This window comes from Gymnoscopelus braueri, assembly GCF_963280865.1.
Source record: "Gymnoscopelus braueri genome assembly, chromosome: 3".
NCBI classification, from domain to species: domain Eukaryota; kingdom Metazoa; phylum Chordata; class Actinopteri; order Myctophiformes; family Myctophidae; genus Gymnoscopelus; species Gymnoscopelus braueri.
The window spans coordinates 7,190,829-7,212,841 of record NC_137612.1 but is presented as its reverse complement, the minus strand read 5'-3'; the positions used below and the strand labels follow the sequence as shown (position 1 = coordinate 7,212,841).

Sequence of the window (22,013 nt, the reverse complement as noted above, 5' to 3'; positions counted from 1 at the left end):
TAGAACCACTGATATTATAGCAACACACGTTTTATAGAAGATTTAGAAGACATTTATAGAATCAATTTGTAGAAAAAATGTTTGCTTTAAAAATATGTACACTGTATTCAAAGATTTGCAAAAGAAAATCACGACTTTTTAAAAATAGAAAAATTCAAATAATTTCACATGCAGAGCTTGTGCCCTACGCGCCCTTCGGAGGGTAGCGCCCTACCCACCCTACCTAGGCACCGCACTTTGAAGGGCGCACCCTCTGAATTGAGTTGCAGGAATTGACGGTAGGGGAGGGGGCAATGGGGCAAGTTGGTGGGGGTCGGAATCTAAGACCAGTTGTAATTCGAGTTCAGCCATGATTTTAGGTCAGTTTTAAGAACTTAAATGTCTGTTGGAAGGTCATTCCACATGGTGAAGGCAGCATAGTAGAATGCATTTTCACCAGGATCACAGTTGTATGACAGAATATAGTCATGTTGTATGTGTCATGTAATCGCTTGTATGACAGTATAAGTTGATAATTTCTCGTTAAAACACAATAAATGATGCATGCATGACACTGTGTAGTGATGCTTATAAATAGACATTTACATTTATATTATACATAAACAGACATTGACAGTGACATGTTTGAATTGTCTCCTTCAGGAATCTGCGTTCAAGGCAAAGAGAAAGGGCAAAAACTTCCACCGACACGAACTCTGCATGTTCTGGCAGAAGAAAAAACAGAGTAAATATGAATGCATAAATACACACCCATATTCCCCATTTTCCCCATATTCGAATATTCCTCGAATATGGGGAAAATATGTATATTCGAATATGAAAATTAGTATTAGAATTCATTTTAAAAATATTTTTTTTTGTTTTTGTTTATTTGACAGGGACAATACAAAAAAATCAAGTTATAAACACAGTCATAATTAAAGTACCTCGTCACCTGTTTTCAACCTATCTAATGCTCATTATAATATGGTACCATGATTTTTGTCTACTCACTCGGTGTCTCATTGTTCAGAAACCCACCTACCAGTGACCATCGGTAGGCAGGTTTGGTCATTTCAAACAAGATTTAAATTCCCCCCCCCTTTTTTATTTATTTAAATGTATGCAACTTTCCAGGAAGAGAAAGCCTGCAGTTTCTATTAGCTTGGATTCCCCATCGATGATGTCACTGGTAGGCGGGTTTCTGAACTGTCCTCAACCCACCTCTGAAAAACAGAGCAAGTAGAAAGAATTGGTACCATATAATGAGCATTATTGAGGTTGGAAATGGGTGAAGTGCTCCTTTAATGGTTAGAATTGTAATACAATGTAATACATTTTAATTAGGTCCAGCTGAGAAGGGGAAGAGACCCCCCCCAAAGAGGGAGGAGGGGGAGATGAAGGCCCAGAGCTCCGCATCCTCATCTCCAGTCAGAAGACCAACGGCACCACCTAGAGTTCCACCTGTCAGTGGCACCTTTACCCGCAGGTAACCTTTAACATTTGACCTTTATCCTTAAATCACCTTCACCCGGCAGAGTTACCGTATATCATACATGGGCAACTGGCGGCCCGGGGGTCACATGCGGCCCCCACCTTCACTTAACTGATTCACTGCCAATCACGTAGATCTACGCGAACCTATTTAAAGCCGCCACGTGCCAATCGCGTAGATCTACGTGAACTAATTTTTCTTTTTTTTTTTTTTTTTTTTTTGACCCAAAGACCAATGAGATATGATTTTTCAAAGATCTAGACTCCTATCCACTTCCTTGTTAACTTAAAACTTAAAAATTCTGTATCTCGGCTCCTGAGTACTTTTTTTTTTTCAATGAAAAACTCTGGCACTGGCTAAAAAAATATGAAAATACCTCTGGCAGTTAATGGGTTAATGCGGCCCGCAGGTTAATATCGATATACTGATATATTATTGATTTCAGCTACAATCCCAAACATGAAAACATGACCCGTTTTAATTACTTCAGTCTATATTAGTAGCTTAATGACTAGTATTAAAATTCTATTGTCTTTTTCATGTCCAATGTATTTGTATTTAAGTTCATAAAGTTAAAGGAGAATACCGGACAAATTAAGTGTTGTCTTTGATGTCTCGTTACTCACCTACCGACGTGAAAAGTGGCGTTCTTTTTTTTCCATAGATTCCCCTGTCGTCATTTTTTAAACCCCCTCCGTTGTCATAATGGGAGCGCGTGGGTTAGGGAGATTCGTCTATTATAACCGATCCAAAGTTGTTTTTTTCTCTACTGCTAGTCATTGTGGAGTCTCATGATAGTCAAACATGCGCTGAAAATTCCAGCGAGCCCACCGTTAATGGCGAACGATTTAACACTGGATGCTTGTTTCTTTCCAGAACCTGGCAACTCGTGTTGCCAGGTTCTGGAAACAAGCAACCAGTGTTAAGTCGTTCGGGAATCTATGGAAAAAAAGAACGCCACTTTTCACGTCGGTAGGTGAGTAACGAGACATCAAAGACAACACTTAATTTGTCCGGTATTCTCCTTTAACATAAGTATAACTAAATGCATACACAATTCTGGATTCCGATTAAAAAATAACAACAATCGCAGATCTACAAGCTCAGAACGTTTCGCACTGCGACGCGTTTTGAGCTTGTAAATCGGCTATTTTTGTCACTTTCGGCCAATTTGTCAATTTGGCCGCGAACCCCCCCATCTGAGAAGGTTTTGCGCCAGGGACCCCCAGAAGAGAAGATTTGTGTAAAAAAATTAAATAACAATGTTTCAAACCCTTTTTTCTAGAATGTTCAAAAATTGCAGATGTACAAGCTTGAAGTGCAGCACGAAGTGACGGGCTGTAAGCTTGTATATCTGCTATTTTTGAGAACCACTGTTCTAAATCCTTAGTTTTCTGAAAAACGTATGTTGCTATATAGCGAAAAAATTACACGATGCTTTCCCGGTTTTAATGGATTAATGTGTGTGTGTGTGTCTGTCAGTTCTCCGCCGGTCAAGAAGCCAGCGGCAGCTAAGGCCCTGCAGATGGACAGTGACAGTCAGCAGAGGGAGGAGCCAAGCCCGGATGTCCCGTCCAGCTCCGCCTCCGAGCGTCCCGTCCCCTCCTCCATCATGCACCTGATTGGCCAGCTGTCCGAGACCGCCGAAGAGAAGTTCCGCCTCCTGGAGCAGAAGGACAAGATTCTGCGTCAAGGTGACGTCATGTGCACGTCCTCATGTGCACATGCACATGCACGCCCACACACACACACACACACACACACACACACACACACACACACACACACACACACACACCAGTGTTAATTTTACTACAAATTTGGATGTAGGTTTAGTCATCATAGCTTAGTTTTTATTTCTTTTTTATTTCGTTTTTATTTTCGTCATAGTTTTAGTCAACAAAATGAACACGGACGCACACACTTGTCCTCATGCACACACTTGTCCTCGTGCACACACAGGTCCTCGTGCACACACTTGTCCCCGTGCACACACTTGTCCCCGTGCACACTTTTGTCCTCGTCCGCACACACACACACACACACACACACACTCACATTCTATGATTTGCAGTTCTATACCTTAATTTATACTTCTGTAGTACGACGGTTTTGTTTGCCAAAAATAGCAGATCTACAAGCTAACAACGCGTCTCGACCGCACGTCCGGACCGCATTGATTGCTTGAAGATCTGTTGTGTTCATCACACAGGCTCCCAAAGTCCCCGCCCCCTTTCTTCTTGGCAGCGACTGCGAGGGGAACGTCGCTTTTGTTGTCAGTCTGCACAACAGCAGTAATGGACGGAGAGAGAGTCAGGCTCATTTGGATATTCCAAAACCGACACGGTGCAAACTAAAGTTAATTGCAAAGTTTGCAATGTTCGAACGTCACTCGATATAACTTTTAACCAAACGCGGGTGAAACAGCGAAGGTGTCCCCGCATAAAGAGTGCACGCACGCTCATGGATCGACGGACATCGTGTATCGATTAAAAACAACAATTCGTACCTCGCTTACAAAAGCTTATCAACACCATGAATTAACATAGGAATGACCGACCTGGCTGGATGCATATGCATATCAATGATCCATTGTGTGACCTGTACTTTTCCAGTGGTGGAAAAAGTACTTAAGTAAAAGTATCAGTACTGCAATGCAGAAATACTCACAAGCTCACAACGGGTCGCAAAGCGACGCGTTGTGAGCTTGTAGATCGGCTATTTTCAAATAGCCGAAGTATATATAGGGATAAAGTGGTTAATGCGTGTTTTGTAATAATACAAATCTACAAAGTAACTAAATTGTAGTGGAGTAAAAGAACAATATTTGCCTCTGAGGTGTAGTGGAGTAGAAGTAAAAGTACTGAAAATGTAAGATAATCCAGTAAAGTGAAAATTCTTCAAATTTGTACTTAAAGGGATATTTCACTTTCAAAAAAACTTTTGGTCATTTTATCATCTACTCAGGCCTTTGTGAACCCCCCAGACAGTTTTTAAGTTGATTGATTCAGTATTTAGATATTTGATATTCATTTTAACAGACACAGGCTTCCTATACAAACCCATTGTAATTTCAAACTTCATTTTAACCATGTTAGATTCATCAAAAACACCCGTCCTTGGTTCTGGTGACTCAACCTGCCCTCCTAATGCGTGAGGGGGCCGTGTTTTTCCGATCATTTTTTTCATTTATTTTATTTTATTTTTTTATTGTATTTTATTTTTTTCCTTTTCCCCAAAAAATATTACAAATAAATGAAAAAAGTAATTGAAAAAACACGGCCCCCTCGCGTATTAGGGGGGGGGGGGGTATGAGTCACCAGAACCAAGGACGGGTGTTTTTGATTAATCTAACATGGTTAAAATGGAGTTTGAAGTTACAATGGGTTTGTATAGGAAGGGGGTGTGTCTGATTAAATGAATATCAAATATCTATATACTGAATTGAGCAACTTAAAAACTGTCTGGGGGGTTCTCAACGGCCTGAGTAGACGATAAAATTACCAAAAGTTTTTTTGAAAGTGAAATATCCCTTAAGTACATGTACTTAGTTACATTCCACCACTGACTGTCAGATGTTCTGTCTGAAGCAGTCTGTTACACTAATAACTCACCATCAAGCAGCCTACACTGAATGTCACATGATGCAACAGCTGGATAAAAAGGAATAGATTATCTATCTATCAGCAGCATAAAAACTAATATTATATCTATCAGCAGCATAAAAAACGAATATTATATCTACATCTATCTATCTATCTATCAGCAACATAAAAACTAATATTATATCTATATATCTATCTATCAGCAGCATAAAAACAAATATTATATCTATATCTATCTATCAGCAGCATAAAAACTAATATTATATCTATCTATCAGCAGCATAAAAACGAATATTATATCTATCTATCAGCAGCATAAAAACGAATATTATATCCATCTATCTATCTTTATGTAGCCTGTCTATCTGTGAACACATTAATTAATAAGATATGATTCATTATATTATATAATATAATGATTATTCGTGCCCCATGATCATATCTTATAAAAATGTTATAAATATATATTATAATTAATCATCATATATGTTATTAATAATCATAAAATAATAATAATCCTAAAAACGAACATAAAACAATTATGGTGATATATATCGTCTATCGTGATATTTCTTGAAAAATATCGTGATAGTATATTTTTCAATATCAAACACCCCTAAGCCTGTATAAATATAATCTCGCCCCAAAACAAATGCAGCACGCTTTGAACTGATTCCAGGGCGGACATGATGCCACTCCATTTTAATTTAATTTTAATTTGAACGTTTGAACACAGACTTTCTAGTCCTGGAGCGTTTTAGCTATAATGAAAGCCATTGTTCTCGCATTAATACAAAATATAGTATAACAAATGTTTATCTTCTTTGAATTGACCAAACCTGAGTACCAATGATGTCACTGGTAGGCGGGTTTCTGAACTGTCCACAGCCCTCCTCTAAGACACAAAATGAAAAGACAGAAATGGTGTTATCTTACAAGTAAGACGCGCGAACGCTGGAAGCGAACGCAGCTCGAAAATATTGTGTATTTACGGACTTGTAATCCGTGTTATTTGACCGTGATGGGGAGAGAACATTGACATTGTGTGTGTGTGTGTTTTGCAGGATGTTGTGCATTTTTATCAGAGCATTGTCTAAATTCCTGCACTCTGGCGCACTCTGGCGGCTACACACAGGCAGTGCATGAACACAGAGACACACTCACACACACACACAACCCGAGCACGGTTATATAGTAAGCTCCACTTGGTCGGAGCCGCCGCGTTCGCAATAACGAGCATGAGTGAGGACCAATTATGTGAAGATTAGGTTGAAAATGTGTGAAGTGTTCCTTTACAATTTAGGCATTTAGCAGACACTCTTTATCGAGAGCGACTTATAGTAAGCAAGGTAAACACGAGGTAATACATCAAATGCATAGAAATAGTCATCTATTATCATAGGTAAACCAAGAATCTATCATTAGTCTAAAATAAATTGTGTGTTTGTTGCATTGCAGGTCGTCCTAAGAGGACGGACCTGGACATGTCCAAGGTGTTTGTGGGGACGTGTCCTGACATGTGTCCAGAGAAAGAACGTTACATGAGGGAAACACGCAACCAGCTCAGTGCCTTCGAGGTCCTCCCTGACACCGAGATGGTAATGTCCTCATGTCCCTAAATTCCATAACTCTTTAACTGCCAGAGTATATACATTAATAAACTCACCCACTGCCAGCGATTTTTGTGTTTTATAACCTTTTCAAGGAGTCACAGAATATTTATCTCCAGTATGATCCATCCCCTGATGGTTGCTAATCAGGGAGGGTTTCACTGTGTAGTTTCACAAATGTCAACGAGGTCATCGCGACCTTGTTGACATTTGTTGTGTCCGCCTTTGAAAATAACATATTTCGTCCATTTCCGTCATTGGCAGTGTTGGCCTTTGCAGAATCGGACGGGAATTCCCATCCATGGCAATGACAGAGTTGATATATGTCCCCTACTAAATGTCCTTAATGTCTGTCCCCTAAACCAGTGGTTCCCCAAAAAAAATTGGGCATTCCTAGATGATTAGCTGAATGTGCAACATTGTTTTCTCACTCAACCGTTAACAAACCAAGTCATACAGTTTATACAGTATAAGTGTACCCTTAGTAATGCAAATTTGCAAATTATTTCAAGGTCAAAGTTGACAATATAGTAATCTCAAGCAAAAAGAGGTTACCTAGTTGGGCTGTATGCTTGACAACAAACTGACAGGTGAAAAAGATTTCAATCAAAGAGCAAGATTTTTTGGAAGGATTTCCTCTTGTCAACGAAAGTGCTCTCAAGACTTGCTGGAGCCCTCATTCAATGCCATTTTCATTATGCTTGCACCTCTTGGTTCTCCTACATCTCAATGTCACTAAAAACTAAGCTTCAGACCTCCCAAAACAAACTGATATGACTACTTCTCGGCCTTAAGCCCATGACCCACCTAATTCCAACACACTTTGCTAGACGGGGTTAAGCAAATATCAATGGGATTGGTATTTAACCCATTAAGACTGGGAACGCAGATTTATTTGGCTATTCAAAAATAGCAGATATACAAGCTCATAGCGCGGCACTGAGTGCCGCGCTATGAGCTTGTAGATCTGCAATTTTTAGAAAAATCATGGAAAATGTGGGCAATTCTTTGAATACATATATTTTTTAAAGGGAACATTTGTAAAATATTTTGTTCCAGGGACCTCCAGAAGCAAAGATTTGAGTTCAAAATATAAAAAAATTCAATTTTTTTTAAAAATAGCAGATCTACAAGATCATATCGTGGCACCGAGTGCCGTGCTATGATCTTGTAGATCTGCTATTTTTGAATAGCCAAAGTATAGCGTTATAGCGCAAATCTAAAATGACATAGATCCGTTCCCGGATTGAAAGGGGTTAAGATTGTCAAAGAGACAGTTTCCTCAATACCCTCATAACTGACTAACTACTTCTCCAAAGTGAGTGACACCCACAGCCACAACACTAGAGGGAGCAACCATGATCTGGTGCCACCCATATTTAGAACAAACATGGGAAAATGCACTGACACCATCCATTAAAGGCTGTGTAACACTGGTTTCATTCCAAACTATATGTAGGTGGACCACCAGACAGCCATTAAGGAGTACAGCCGCTCCTCTGCGGACCAGGAGGAGCCTCTTCCCCATGAGCTCCGCCCCCTTCCTGTTCTGTCCAGGACCATGGACTACCTGGTGACACAGATCCTGGACCAGCCCAGAGAGAGCACACGGGACTGGTACGACTTTGTGTGGAACCGCACCCGTGGAATACGCAAGGTAATTATTATTATTAATATAATTATTTATAATGAACTAAACCTAACCGCAACCGTGGAATACTCGAGGTAATTATTATTATTATAATTATTAATATAATTATTTATAATGAACTAAACCTAACCGCACCCGTGGAATACTCGAGGTAATTATTATTATTATTATTAATATAATTATTTATAATGAACTAAACCTAACCGCACCCTTGGAATACGCAAGGTAACCCATAGGTCATTATAATTATTAACATCATTATTATTATAATTAACTAATCCTAACCATAATTATTACTGCTCGTTAACCCATTAACTGCCAGAGATTTCATATTTTTTTAGCCAGTGCCAGACTTTTTCATTGAAAAAAAAAAAGTACTCAGGAGCCGAGATACAGATTTTTTAAGTTTTAAGTTAACAAGGAAGTGGATAGAAGTCTAGATCTTCGAAAAATCATATCTCCTTGGTCTTTGGGTCAAATTAGAAAAAAATATATATTAAAAAAAAGAATCTACGTGATTGGCAGTGAATCAGTTAATGAACGGGTATCGTTAAAATCCCAACCCCATAAGTACCTTATTATATTTATAAATAATTAACTAAATCGAACACCATAACGTGCAAGACTGCTACGAAAATAGCAGATCTACCAGCTCACTTCGTGTCGCGGTGCTAAAAAAACAACTATTTAGTCAACTTTGAATTTACTGAACTATGATTGAATTTAGAAGTCTGACTGAAACTAAATAAAATGTAATTCAAAAGTCTGCGACTGAAACTAAATGGAATTGAATTCAAAAGTCTGCGACTGAAACTAAATAGAATGTAATTCTTAAGTCTGTGACTGAAACTAAATGACATGTATCTACGGCTGTATTTTCCAGGACATCACCCAGCAGCATCTGTGCTGCCCGCTCACGGTGTCTCTCATCGAGAAGTGCACACGTTTCCACGTGCACTGTGCTCACCACCTGTGTGAGGAGCCCATGATGACGTTCGACACCAAGATCAACAACGAGAACATGACCAAATGTCTGCAGAGCCTGAAGGAGATGTACCAGGTGAGAACATGCTGTACCAGCCAGCGCTTCTGCAAGGACGTTGGCATACGTGATACGTATCACAATACAGAGGTCACGATACGATATGCATTGCGATACAGAGGTCACGATACGATACGTATCATACTACATAGGTTAGGATACAATATGTATCACAATACAGAGGTTACGATACTGTACAAATATCTAACCAATCACACAAACAATGCGACAAGTTAGCCTGCCCTCGTAAGAGGCGTTTTGGCTTGCTCACATGTATCTACCAATCACACTATATGCAATCGATACATCTTCCATGTGTAGGGATTGAGCACGAGAGGTAGGAGTAGTATATTACTCAGACCAGTGTCTTTGATGGCTTTTATTATACTAACACACAATACAAACACACATTAACACGTCTAGGTCAGTAGTCACATCAAGCTACTAAACAGGGTTAGTAGCCAAATCAAGCTACAACCAGGGTCAGTGTCTGACTACATGGTCAGGTTATAAACCTAGGAGAGACACACACACACACACACACACACACACACACACACACACACAAAACAACAGCAATATTACTGACATGAAATCTACACACAAACTATAAAACATCAGAAATATATCCATTAATCGTTGTGTAAACATCCCGAATTAATCTTAACACTTTTTCTACATTCCGGAGCGTCGCAAACGCGACACGTTGTGAGCTTTCTGTTCTGTCGTTCTTGTCGCGCAGCACCGTCACACAACAGAGCATAAGTTAGGCTTTAGCCTGTCTTTTGTGCCGGTAGCCATGAAGATGTATAAAGAGGCACAGAATTGTCGCTCGGCTTGTTCAATAATAGTTATTTATGTTGTCCTGCATAATGCAAGCTTTGTTGAGGTTTATACTGTTGGATGTTATTGTTCATTATTGATGGTGTTTCTTTGAGTGGAATGTTTTTTTACTTTGTTGCATCTACAGTACTTTATCTTGCCCTGTAACTGTATCTGAACTGCTGTGCTGCCTCTGGCGACAGATTTATAATTTTTTCCCCCATGGATCAATAAAGGTCTTATCTTGTCTTATCTTACCAGGACCTGGCCACACGCAACGTCTACTGCCCCCAAGAGGCTGAGTTCCGCCAGTACAACATTCTGGTCAAACTTGACGATGGAGACATCCTGCGGTCAGTGGGGATGGTCATGACGATGACATTTTAAGTTGACCATTAGTTGCAGTGTAAATCACAGTGTAAATCACTGTTTCCCAAACAGTGGGTCGGGGACCCATCTTTGGATCGCGGACCAATTTCTATGGGTCCCCAGTAAATATCTCCTTTTTTTCCGTTTCCTACATAAAAAGAATTATAATAATCTTGAGCTAATACAAGCGTCTATACGAACTATTTGTTCGTATAGACGCCATTGTGCACAAATGGCGGAAACTGCCGATCTACAAGCTGTCTCTGCGTCACGATGCAATCGAGAGCTTAGATCTGCTACTTCCGTTAGTTTTTTAAAGACTGTTTTTAGAATAATTGTGAAAATAAAGGGTCTACTGGTTATTGTAGAATGCTTTGATCACTAATAATATCGTATATAGTTATTATATATTATTACATGGGTCTTCAACAGGGGGTCCGGAACACCTTGGGGTCCTCAGAGTTATTACAGGGGCGCTGCCAAATATTTATGTGACAGGAACCTTTTTTTTTGGTACATTAACCACTTGAACCATAGCGTTCAAGTGGTTAGGTGGTTAGCTAGTGTTTCTGAGGGGAACATTAGCCGAAAATAGCCTTGTAGATCGGTTATTTTTGGCAGAGGTTTGATGTAGATGAAAAAAGAGCTGAGCAAGTACAGTACGTACGGCCAGAAGAAAAAACAGCTGCGGAGCATTATCACTTGGCGTGTTACAGTGACAACAACTAATAAGCAGACAGGGATTTTATAAAGCCAAGTGGTGCTTCTCTTGCATGTTTAACCTGTGGGGCTATCTGTAGTCGCGGGTGCTGCATAGTTTAGTCTGTAGTCTGCACCGGGTTCACTCACTGTGCTGCGGAACATGAATGTCAGAGACAGGCTTAATTTTTTGGCTGATGGTGCATTCAAGGCGCCTCGGAAACACAGGATAGGATGAAATACAACATGGAAAACCGATGTAACCATGGGTTGTACCGGTGCAGACACGCAGCGAACGATGCATCACGATTTCATCCGTAAATTGTATCCGATGCACACCGAATGAACCGGTGCAGTCGCATCGGCTATGTTTATATCGATTCACGGATTCGTATCGATGAATCTCCACCTGCTTAATCCAGATGTTCAGTGTGCGTAATGTGTATGTGTGTGTATATATTGACATGGGTGTCTGCTACAGGGAGGTACAACAGTACCATCCAGATGTGCGTAACTCTCCAGATGTTCAGTTTGCGGTCCAGTGCTTCTCTGCTCTGAACAACAACAACTTTGTACGATTCTTCAAACTGGTGAAGAGCGCCTCCTACCTGTCTGGATGTTTGCTGCATAGATACTTTAACCAGGTACTACACACCTCTAATAAACACCTATACAACAACACTGAGCAGCAGTGTTTAACACTTCAAATGACCATACTTAGGTGACCATTGCTCTTATCAGCACAACATAGGACTACGTTTGAAGGCTGCATAGAGGCCTGCTTTTTCTTTTTTAAACAAATCTTCTCTTCTGGTGGTCCCTGCCACAAAACATTTACAGATGGGGATCCGCGGCCAAATACATATCATTTTGGGTGTCCTTGCTACGAAAAAAGTTTGAAAACCACTGATATAGAAGGCGTTTGTAGAATCGGCACTCAGGTCTTAATTGGTTAAATAAAAACATCTAATAATTTCCAGTAAAAGTGAAAATAGCAGATCCACAAGCTTGTAGATCTGCTATTTCCACTAGTTTCGGTCTCGGGCAAACGTCTAATGGGTCTTGAGCTAAAACATTTGGGAACCACTGCATTATAGGATAGATTGAACCACTTGAACCCCAGCATCTCTATTCTGGGGGAGAACATTCACCAAAAATAGCCGGTCTACAAGCTCACGACGCGCTGTGAGCTTGTAGATCTGCTATCTCTGGCGAAGAGATTTGGTGTAGATCGAAAGAGAACGCGCCAAGCATCTCAGGTCTGTTTTTACTAAATATAGAGGCTTAATATGGGTTAAAGTGGTTAAACTGAAATGATATCGATACATTCCAAATATTATCAAAGTAGTCCGGCGGCACCCCCTGGACTTACGTCACAGCACCCACTTTGAGAAACTCTGGTGTAGGGCAGGCTTTAGGGTCCAGCATTCACAACCATACTGGAAAGCAAACTGTACAGTCGCTGAGAACAAGCTGAGCTTGATCTGTCAGAGGATTAGCTAGTGAAAGCTAATGTTTAGAAAATATGATACCGTGTGTGTGTGTGTGTGTGTGTGTGTGTGTGTGTAGGTCAGAGCTAAGGCCTTGAAGACCCTGAACATTGCCCATACGGTGGGTTCTCAGCGCTCCACCAGTTTCCCAATAGAAGACATGGTCAGGATGCTAATGTTCCACAACACAGAAGAGGCCACAGACTACATGATGCAGTATGGACTGACTGTCAGCGATGGGTATGATGATTATTATTATTATTATTGTGTCGGCCAGGCCGAAGGCTTGGCTGAGACTATGTTTTGCCCCTGTACGCCCGTGTGTGTGTGTGTCCATGTGTCCGTCTGTCTGTGAACAGCTAATGTCTGGCACTGTTGGCCTGATCGACGTGAAACTGTGCACACACACTCCCTGGATGCCAGAGCAGAACCACCTTTTTACATTGGCTTGTTATAGCGCCACCAGGAGGCCAATTTTTGCACAAAGAAAATTGATATTACTCCTACAGTTTTTGTCCAAACAACACGCTAATCGGTACACAGTATCTCTATAGTAAGGTGATAAAGACGGATCTGTCCGATTTTTCATATTCCATCCTGATTGGCTTACAAAGTTTGCAGGATTGGTCCGTTTAGAAAAAAATGCCATTTTCAAATCAGCCTCATTGTGGCGCTATTACAGACAATTCACATTTTTACCTGTAACTGGACAGATGCGGACAGATGGCATGAACCTTTGCACGCACGCTCTTTAAAAAAATATATTATACACATTTTGTCCAAACATCACACAAATCGGTACACATTATGTCTGTAGTCATGTTGTCAAGACAAACCTGTCAGATTGTTCATATTTCATGCACAACGACCTTTGCTGCCTGTCACTCCCCATCTCTCTCTCCCCATTTCCTGTCAGTCTACTGTCATCATTAAAGGCATAAAAGCCCCAAAACAAATCAAAAAAAAGAAGAAAAAAAAAAGAGTAATTTCTTGGGTGAAGTACCGGTACACCTTTTAAAAGCAGTTTTTCCAGCATGTGGAAATCCTGGACCGCATAACACCAGTAGGTTTCACAATTAAAACCAGCCCGGTGACTCCAGTTTAATTGTTGATATGCTGATGTGTGTGTGTGTGTGTGTGTGTGTGTGTGGTCACATGACCCTCTTTACTCCGCCCACAGCCAGGTGGAGCTGAGTCGGACGGCCTATCAGGAGCCAGAACTGGCCCTGTCCCAGCAAAGGTCAGATGTTATCCAGGGGAAGATGACAGTCCTGATTGGTCAGGTGGTGAACGGAGGGCCTCTGCCCAGCCCCTCCCAACACATCCCCGTCTGCAGCTTCGACGCTTACAACAAGTTCACTGGAGGAGAGACCGAGGCCATGCCCACCTCCTCCACCGCCCCCTGTCCCCCCGCACCAGGCCTCTTCAGGGGAACAGGTACCGGAAAAGAAACCCTTTAACTGGGGGTCCCCAAATGATTTTGGGGGAAATGTAAATGCCTCAACTCCTACAATTCCAGTTCAAATATGATTATTTTGGGGCGTCCCCTGTTCAAATATGATCATTTTGAGTGGTCCCCAGTTAAAATGTGATTAATGTGGGGGGTCTCGGCCTGAAAGAGAACCACTGCTTTAAAAAGTCCTCACATAAAAATGTGCATCGTAACAATGTGGTTATTTGATCCCATTTATCTGGTCAACAACTTCTCCATGGTCCTTGTTGACACCCATAGTTACTTCCACAGATGTACCTTGCAGATTCATGAGCAGCATGGGCAACAACTCCTTCTTGTTCTCAGCTACTGTCGCATGAAACGGGCTACCATGTTTACGTTACATAACGCCTCTATTTTTTTTTGAACATTAGGGTTTTGACACAAATTCTAAATATGGCGCTACATAACCGCAAAAACAAAAAGCACAGGAAAGTTAATCGACTTGTCGAAAATAGAGACGTAGGTTGAAAGTTGATTAAATGATTGAATATGTTATTATATTGTTGAATACATTATCTTGAATACATTATCAACGTGTTCAGCTTTTTCAGCGAAGCTGGACATGAAGTCGGAGAGTGACGTTGACTCGTGGCCGTCGGTCAAACCCCCCCGCTCCAGACCCGAGACCCCACAAGACACCTGCAGTACCACCACCCTGCCACCAGAGGACACCTGTAGTACCACCACCCTGCCACTAGAGGCCGATGACGTCCAGCCCCAGGAGCAACCTGTCAAACTCCCCACACCACCACCTGCACCTGTCTACACTGATGAGGTAAATACACATCTGCACCTGTTTACACTGATGAGGTAATTACACACGTGCGCCTGTCTACATACACACCTGCACCTGTCTACACTGATGAGGTAAATACACACCTGCACCTGTCTACACTGATGAGGTAAATACACACATGCGCCTGTCTACATACACACCTGCGCCTGATGAGGTAAATACACTTCAGTATTCCTGCAAAAGTATGGAAAGTCTAGAAATCTATGGAAAAAAAGAAAAGTGAGCATGAAAACATCTGATAAAACCTGTATGTTCATATATGTACTTGATTAATTTCACATGACAAAAACGGAATACGATAACATTTATGTAATAAATATATACATTTTATTTTGTATGTTTTATTTGTATGTTTATTTTGTGTGTATATATATATATATATATATATATATATATATATATATATATATATACATACATACATACATACATACATATATACACACACAGTTATATTATAATTATATCGGAACAACAATATCAATAACGTTGCCATTCTGCCACTTTAAATCTGATGTGGACAACGTGAAATAACCGTGTGTGTGTGTGTTACAGGACATAGTGTGTGAGTTGGATTCCATGGTAGAGGAGGTGCTGGAGTCAGAGGTCAATGAGGTCGCCCTCAGAGGATTCACCTATACCTCTGTAGCCCTGGAGTAAGTAATCACATGACAGTAATCTATTACAGTAATCCCCTTACAAGAAGACATCTCTGTAGCTCTGCAGTAAGTAATTGCATTACAGTAATCACATTACAATACTCTGTAAGGCGCTGAGAGAGAGTTGAAGCAGGGACTCCCTCTACGTATTGTATAAAACTGTGTTGCAGATTAAACTTTTTCATAGATAGCTTCATCTTGTTTGATAGCACTATCGTCAGTGTTGTGTAAATTTGTGTGTGTGTGCGCGCGCGTGCATGCCCGTCCTGCAGGGAGAGCAGTGTCCAGGTGGAGGCGCTAGTGAGTGAGGTCGTGGGGGAGGAGCTTCAGGAGGTTTCGTCCAATCAGATCCATCTGGAGGAGGAACACATCGCTGAGGAGAAACGCAAACTGGACGAAGCCAGGTGGGAATGACTGCCCCTGCTGTCCTTATTTATAATGTATTATTGTTATGATAATGATTATTATTATTATTATGCCGGTGATGATAATAATAATAATGATCATGATGATGATGATCAGGGGTGCACATAACTGGTGCGCAAGTGCGCATGCGTAGCCAAAATGCATGCTGCGCGGCACATCAGACGAACGGAAGCGCTCTCGAGTACCAACAGCTGAGACCGCGGGGACAGGAATTTACTTCCTGAAGCCACACTCACACATTCACCGTGATGCACCCGTCCGCCCCATACGCGCCCCATACACACCCATGGGCGGAGGCGTTGGGGGAGGGGACGCATGCTGCACATGTGTGAGTGTGGCCTCGAATCCTGACACAGCGCACACAGCAAGCTGCTGTGGCTGCATTACATGCACTCGTCACCGATGATGAACGCATCGTGATGTGGTGCAAAATATGCCGTGAACATCCCAATCTGGCGGATAAAAGCGGCGCCTTTTATACAGGGACAAATAATTTCAGTCACCCAGCTTTGATAAGCATGAGAAAAGCAAAGAGCACATCAACATAGTGCAAACAATTGATAACGGGAGCAGCCAGGATCGGAGTCGCCCTCTTGACGAGGCTTGGAGTTAATGTCGGGAGTGCTAATCATTCACGAGAAGCGGGGTCCCGCATCACGCAGACCATTGCACAGACAAGTTATCCATGTGTCCCTCTTTTGTCCATCCTGCGAGACGTGTCGCGGTAAAATGTATTTCTTTCTTTATTTGGTGCGCACCAAGTAACATATCCAGGCGCTCCCCTGGGAACTAGACCAAAAAAGTTGTGCACCCCTGATAATGATGATAATTATAATTATATAATACTAATAATATTCATGTGTTCCAGGAGGAGACAGGAGCATGAGGTCTTGGTCAGTCAGTACAGTGTGAGTCTCAGTACAGAACTCATCCAGGAGGTCGTAGATCAGAGCATCAGAGAGACTGCTGCCCAACAGATCCGGTGAGTAACCTTTTGACCTTTAACCCTAACCCGTCAGAGAGACTGCTGACCACCCCAAGCAAGTTTTCTTTTTTTCGCCTGGTATTCTTGTGTTTAAAATGCATCAGCCCTGTAATGTGCAATCAAGTTACAGACATAATTGTCTTCAGGACAACCAGGGCTATCAGAATATGTAGGCATTGATGTCACATGCATCTGTCACATGTATCTATACAAAGTTATATGACAATGTTGACAAAAGGAAAAAAACTGGCGAAAATTGTATGTCACAGATCTTTATTTATAACACACATGTGTTATGTTGAATGTTAGAGAAAAAGACAAATGATCGAAACAAATTCTCCAAAGACCTGACAACCAGAGGGGAAAACCGAGAAACATCATCCACATCACACATGCAAAGTTATTTACATTTTTTACCAAGAAGTCCAGGTCGATTTTCAATCTCCTTCCCAAAAAAAACATAGAATGTGTGCCATTCATGAAAGCGGTTCCTGTCTGGAAAGAGACCAAGAGGGCCACACACCATACTCCAAACTGTTCGAGGGGCTAGACTGCATGTTCTCCATGTCATTCTGCCTATGTACTGAGTGCTACTGTCTCGGTTTCTCTCCCTTGTGACCTTGTGATGTCACGGAGTGATGTCAGAGCTTCATGACCTCATGACATGGGTGTGTGGCCACTGTGTCCCTGGGGGGATGCTCTCCTGGTGGTCTGGCCTCCAGGAGAAGCTGGGGTTTTGGGCCTGCTGTCCTGTAGCAGGGCTGCTAGACTCCTCACAATCACCACTGGAAGGCAAATGAAAATGAAAAAAACGTTTTTGGACATTCTGCGTAATGAGTACTGTTACTTTTTGTACTTTAAGTACGTTTTGATTTTGAACTTTAACTCAAGTACATTTTGAATTCCAGACTTTTAATTGTAACAGTATTTTCTACATTCTGGTATTTCTACTTTTACTTAAGTAAAACCTCTCAGTACTTCTTCCACAACTGACCATAACTATAAATGTAAACCATATAAATTTGTTTTTTGACCCAAGATTTTCTTTTGAAAATAGCCTTTGTGCGTTGCTCCTCAGGGAGGCTCAGGAGGAGAAGGAGGAGCTTATCTCTCGCTGCACCGAGGAGGAATGCTCCGTCCTATTGGAGGAGACGCTGGAGGCAGACATTGCCCTATTGGTGGAAAACGTCCTGAGGGCGGAGCTCCAGCTTATCCACAAGTACATCAAAAGGTACCCGCCCTTAACACATTGACCGCCAGAGGTTAATCTCATAATGTACTCACCAGTGCCAACGTTTTATTGTTGCTTTTTGTTTTTTTCACGTCGCCATAGATCTTGTTAAAATCCTTAAGATTGAGCCGTACACGGTCTGTTTACATCGGCGACATCTCCCTGCGTGTACCAGTCCAAACCACGTGTCAAACGGAGCCGCCATGTTTGAGTTCTGACCGTTTATGTTAACATGGGAAATGCGAGGATGAAAAACTACATGTTTACAGGGGCTTTTACAGGGCTTTTTGTGTACGACTTAGAATGGAGGCAGACGGGAAACAAAAAACGGGATCGCACTTCCGGTTGACTTCGGGTGGTGTTACACTGAAAATGGTCCCCCTAGAAAATTGAAAAAAAAAAAAAAATTCGAAAAAAAGGAAAAAGCACCACAGCCCGTAGGCTACGGGATCGGCGCTTAACCGTTGGATTTAACGGCCCGTAGAACTACGGGCCCGGCGGTCAATGTGTTAAAGACCATGGTGAAATGGCTTTTATTTTTGGTCGTTTTATTTTGAAGTTTCAGTCTGAAACGACTTCTCAACCACTCAGAAGGTCCCGTCCCTTCAGGCTATGGGAGCGCTGGAATCTCACTCACTGCAGCTTGTGTGCAGCAGAGCATAGACATATAAAGCTAGATGCCTCCTCCGGCTCTGAGGCGTCTGTATCGCGGCTGATCATTTTGGAGAAGGCAAGCTTCCTGACTACTGGCCAATCACAGCGCGTCTTTTCTGGGACAATCTAGTTGTATAAAAATATGACGATTCTGCCAAGTCCTGGAAAAGACTCACTGTGATTGGCCAGTTGTCAGGAAACTTGCCTTCTCCAAAATGGCAGCCGCGATACAGGTCGCTCAAATGAACTGCAGAGGCCAATGAGGTTTCTATATCTATGCAGCAGAGGGCTAGTGTGTGTGTGTGAAGCAGGTAATTCTAAAGAACTCTGGCCATGAACAGACTGGTAGAACATCTGCAGCATCCTGTTACACACAGCAAGAACGGCCTGCTGTAGAGCAGTGGTTCCCAAACTGAGCGTGCGGGACCCCCAGGGGGTCCCCCAAATTATTTTGGGAGGTCCCCAGATGATTCACTCAACAGTAAACATACCAACATACAGTATTAGGCATGTAACGATTTATTGTAAAACTATTTAAATCGATTAAAACGGGTGACGATTTAAATCGATTTAATAAAAAAAATGTATCGCGATGTGAAAAATAGCCAGAAGAGACATTTGGACTTTAGTTAACCCATTGATACCTGGAACGCATCTGTGTCACTTTAGATTTCTTTAGGCTATTCAAAAATAGCAGATATACAAGCTCATAGCGCGGCACCGAGTGCCGCGCTATGAACTTGTAGATCTGCTATTTTTGAAAAATCAAGGGAAAAAAAATTTGGGTTTTTTTTTCAATTTTTTTTTTAGGATTTAGAAGACATTTCTAGAATCTTCTCAGGTCTTAATGGGTTAAACTTGCAGAGTGACACATTACTTTACCTGAGTTACATCTTCTGATAGTTGTACTTGAATGTTGACACGAAATAATAATCCCGTTTAGTGTTTCATTAGCGCGAGCTTGAAAAAAATCTAAATACAGCGTGGCGTGACGGCGCTGGTAAACGCAGACACGTTGAAAGGCTAGGATCATAATACCAAGGATTCGACAGTGATAAGAGAAAACACAGTATTGTAAAAAAAATAAAAAAAAGAAGAAAAAATAAGAATTCTGGATTTGTGTAAGAGAAATCATTTAAAAAAATATTTTTCTGGAAACTAATTTTAGTTTAAAAAATCGTGAAAAATCATATTGTGAACCTCAAATCGTGATTCGCATCGTATCGTGAGTTGAGTGAATCGTTATACAGAGTAACTGCACATTTTTAAAGTGTCAATTTAATGCCCTTTAGGACCTTTTTAACTCATTCCCTGCCTAGAACGACTAAAACGACTTTTGTCCTTTAAGCCCCCTCTGCCAAGAACGACTAAAACGACTTTTAATTTTTTCAAATTTTTTTTTTTTTTTTTTTTTCTTATTTATTTATTTATTTTTTAACCCAAAGACCAAGGAGATATGATTTGTTGAAGATCTAGACTCCCATCCACTTCCTTGTTAACTTAAAACTTAAACATTTTGTATCTCGGCTCCTGAGTACTTTTTTTTTTTAATTAAAAATCTCTGGCAGTGGGCAAACGCAAAAAAATAAAGTTCTGGCAGTGAATGAGTTAATACCAAATTGGCCAAATTGTCAAATATTACGTAAGAAAGAGGCACACATTGGGGAAAATAGCCGATCTATATAAGCTCAACGTGGCTTAAAGAGACCGATGTTTAATATGCGTTTACATGGTTGGATGTGTTCATTTCAGATGGTTGGATGTGGTGGCCTTCCGGCGTCAGTTAAAGAGACAGATGCGGGGTTTCCCCGCCGCCCCCTGCTGTGTGGACCCCCGCTTCAAACTGAAGGCCCTGACCCCCAGCGCCCCCCAGAGGCCCTGCTTGGCACAGCTGGCACGAGGTCTGGTCAACCTGGGCAACGCTGGCACTGTCACCTTCTCTAGCACCAGGTAATTAACACTTAATGAACACTGTCACCTTCTCTAGCACCAGGTAATTAACACTTAATGAACACTGTCACCTTCTCTAGCACCATGTAATTAACACTTAATGAACACTGTCACCTTCTCTAGCACCAGGTAATTAACACTTAAAGGGATACTTCACTCTCGGGCCGGGGACACATTTAAAAAAAATATTAAAAATAAATGAAAAAAGTTATGGAAAATTCATGGCCCCCTCACACATTAGTAGGACACTCTAATGCGTGAGGGGGCCATGAATTTTCCATAACTTTTTTCATTTATTTTTAATATTTTTTTTAAATGTGTCCCCGGCCCTAAAGTGAAGTATCCCTTTAATGAACACTGTCACCTTAATTAACACTGTCACCTTAATTAACACTGTCACTTTAAGGCCTTCATTACATAATCGCCTAATTGTAATCGTTTTAGATAATCACAGTATTTACAGTATGTTGTACAGGCCATCCTGTGCAGAGTCTTGTTTGGTTCTAAATACAGACCAAACAGAGGTCATGCTATTTTCCAGGGCAGGAAGTATTTGGGTTTCCAAATTGACCATGAGTTGTCTTTTAAACTATAGGACCACAACGGTCCTACATGAGTTATCATATTAAAGGGATATTTCACTTTCAAATAAACTTTTGGTCATTTTATCATCTACTCAGGATTTTTTGAGCCCCCCAGACAGTTTTTAAGTTGCTCGATTCAGTATTTATTCATTTGATATTCATTTTATCAGACACGCCCCCTTCCTATACAAACCCATTGTAACTTCAAACTACATTTTAACCATGTTAGATTCATCAAAAACACCCGTCCTTGGTTCTGGTGACTCACCCTGCCCCCCTAATACGCGAGGGGGGCTTGTTTTTTCAATTACTTTTTTCATTTATTTTAAATATTTTTTCGGGAAAATTTAAAAAATAAAATACAATAAAAAAATAAAATAAAAAAAATGAATATCAAATATATAAATACTGAATCGAGCAACTTAAAAACTGTCTGGGGGGTTCACAAAGGCCTGAGTAGATGATAAAATG

General features: G+C 41.1%; 1 protein-coding gene across 2 annotated transcripts in view; it reads left to right on the top strand.

Moving 5' to 3' along the window:
• mcm3ap (minichromosome maintenance complex component 3 associated protein) overlaps positions 1-22,013 on the top strand; it is a 56,088-nt gene that overhangs the window by 16,229 nt on the left and 17,846 nt on the right. For both annotated transcript variants that reach the window (XM_080423122.1, XM_080423121.1), the window contains 16 exons: positions 643-724; positions 1,327-1,468; positions 2,957-3,168; positions 6,538-6,677; positions 8,149-8,346; positions 9,224-9,400; positions 10,466-10,557; positions 11,754-11,916; positions 12,842-13,002; positions 13,943-14,199; positions 14,800-15,032; positions 15,609-15,709; positions 15,985-16,116; positions 17,007-17,120; positions 18,202-18,354; positions 20,761-20,958. In XM_080423122.1, coding sequence (XP_080279248.1) covers positions 643-724; positions 1,327-1,468; positions 2,957-3,168; positions 6,538-6,677; positions 8,149-8,346; positions 9,224-9,400; positions 10,466-10,557; positions 11,754-11,916; positions 12,842-13,002; positions 13,943-14,199; positions 14,800-15,032; positions 15,609-15,709; positions 15,985-16,116; positions 17,007-17,120; positions 18,202-18,354; positions 20,761-20,958 — 2,555 coding nt within the window. The remainder of the gene's footprint in view (positions 1-642; positions 725-1,326; positions 1,469-2,956; positions 3,169-6,537; positions 6,678-8,148; positions 8,347-9,223; positions 9,401-10,465; positions 10,558-11,753; positions 11,917-12,841; positions 13,003-13,942; positions 14,200-14,799; positions 15,033-15,608; positions 15,710-15,984; positions 16,117-17,006; positions 17,121-18,201; positions 18,355-20,760; positions 20,959-22,013) is intronic.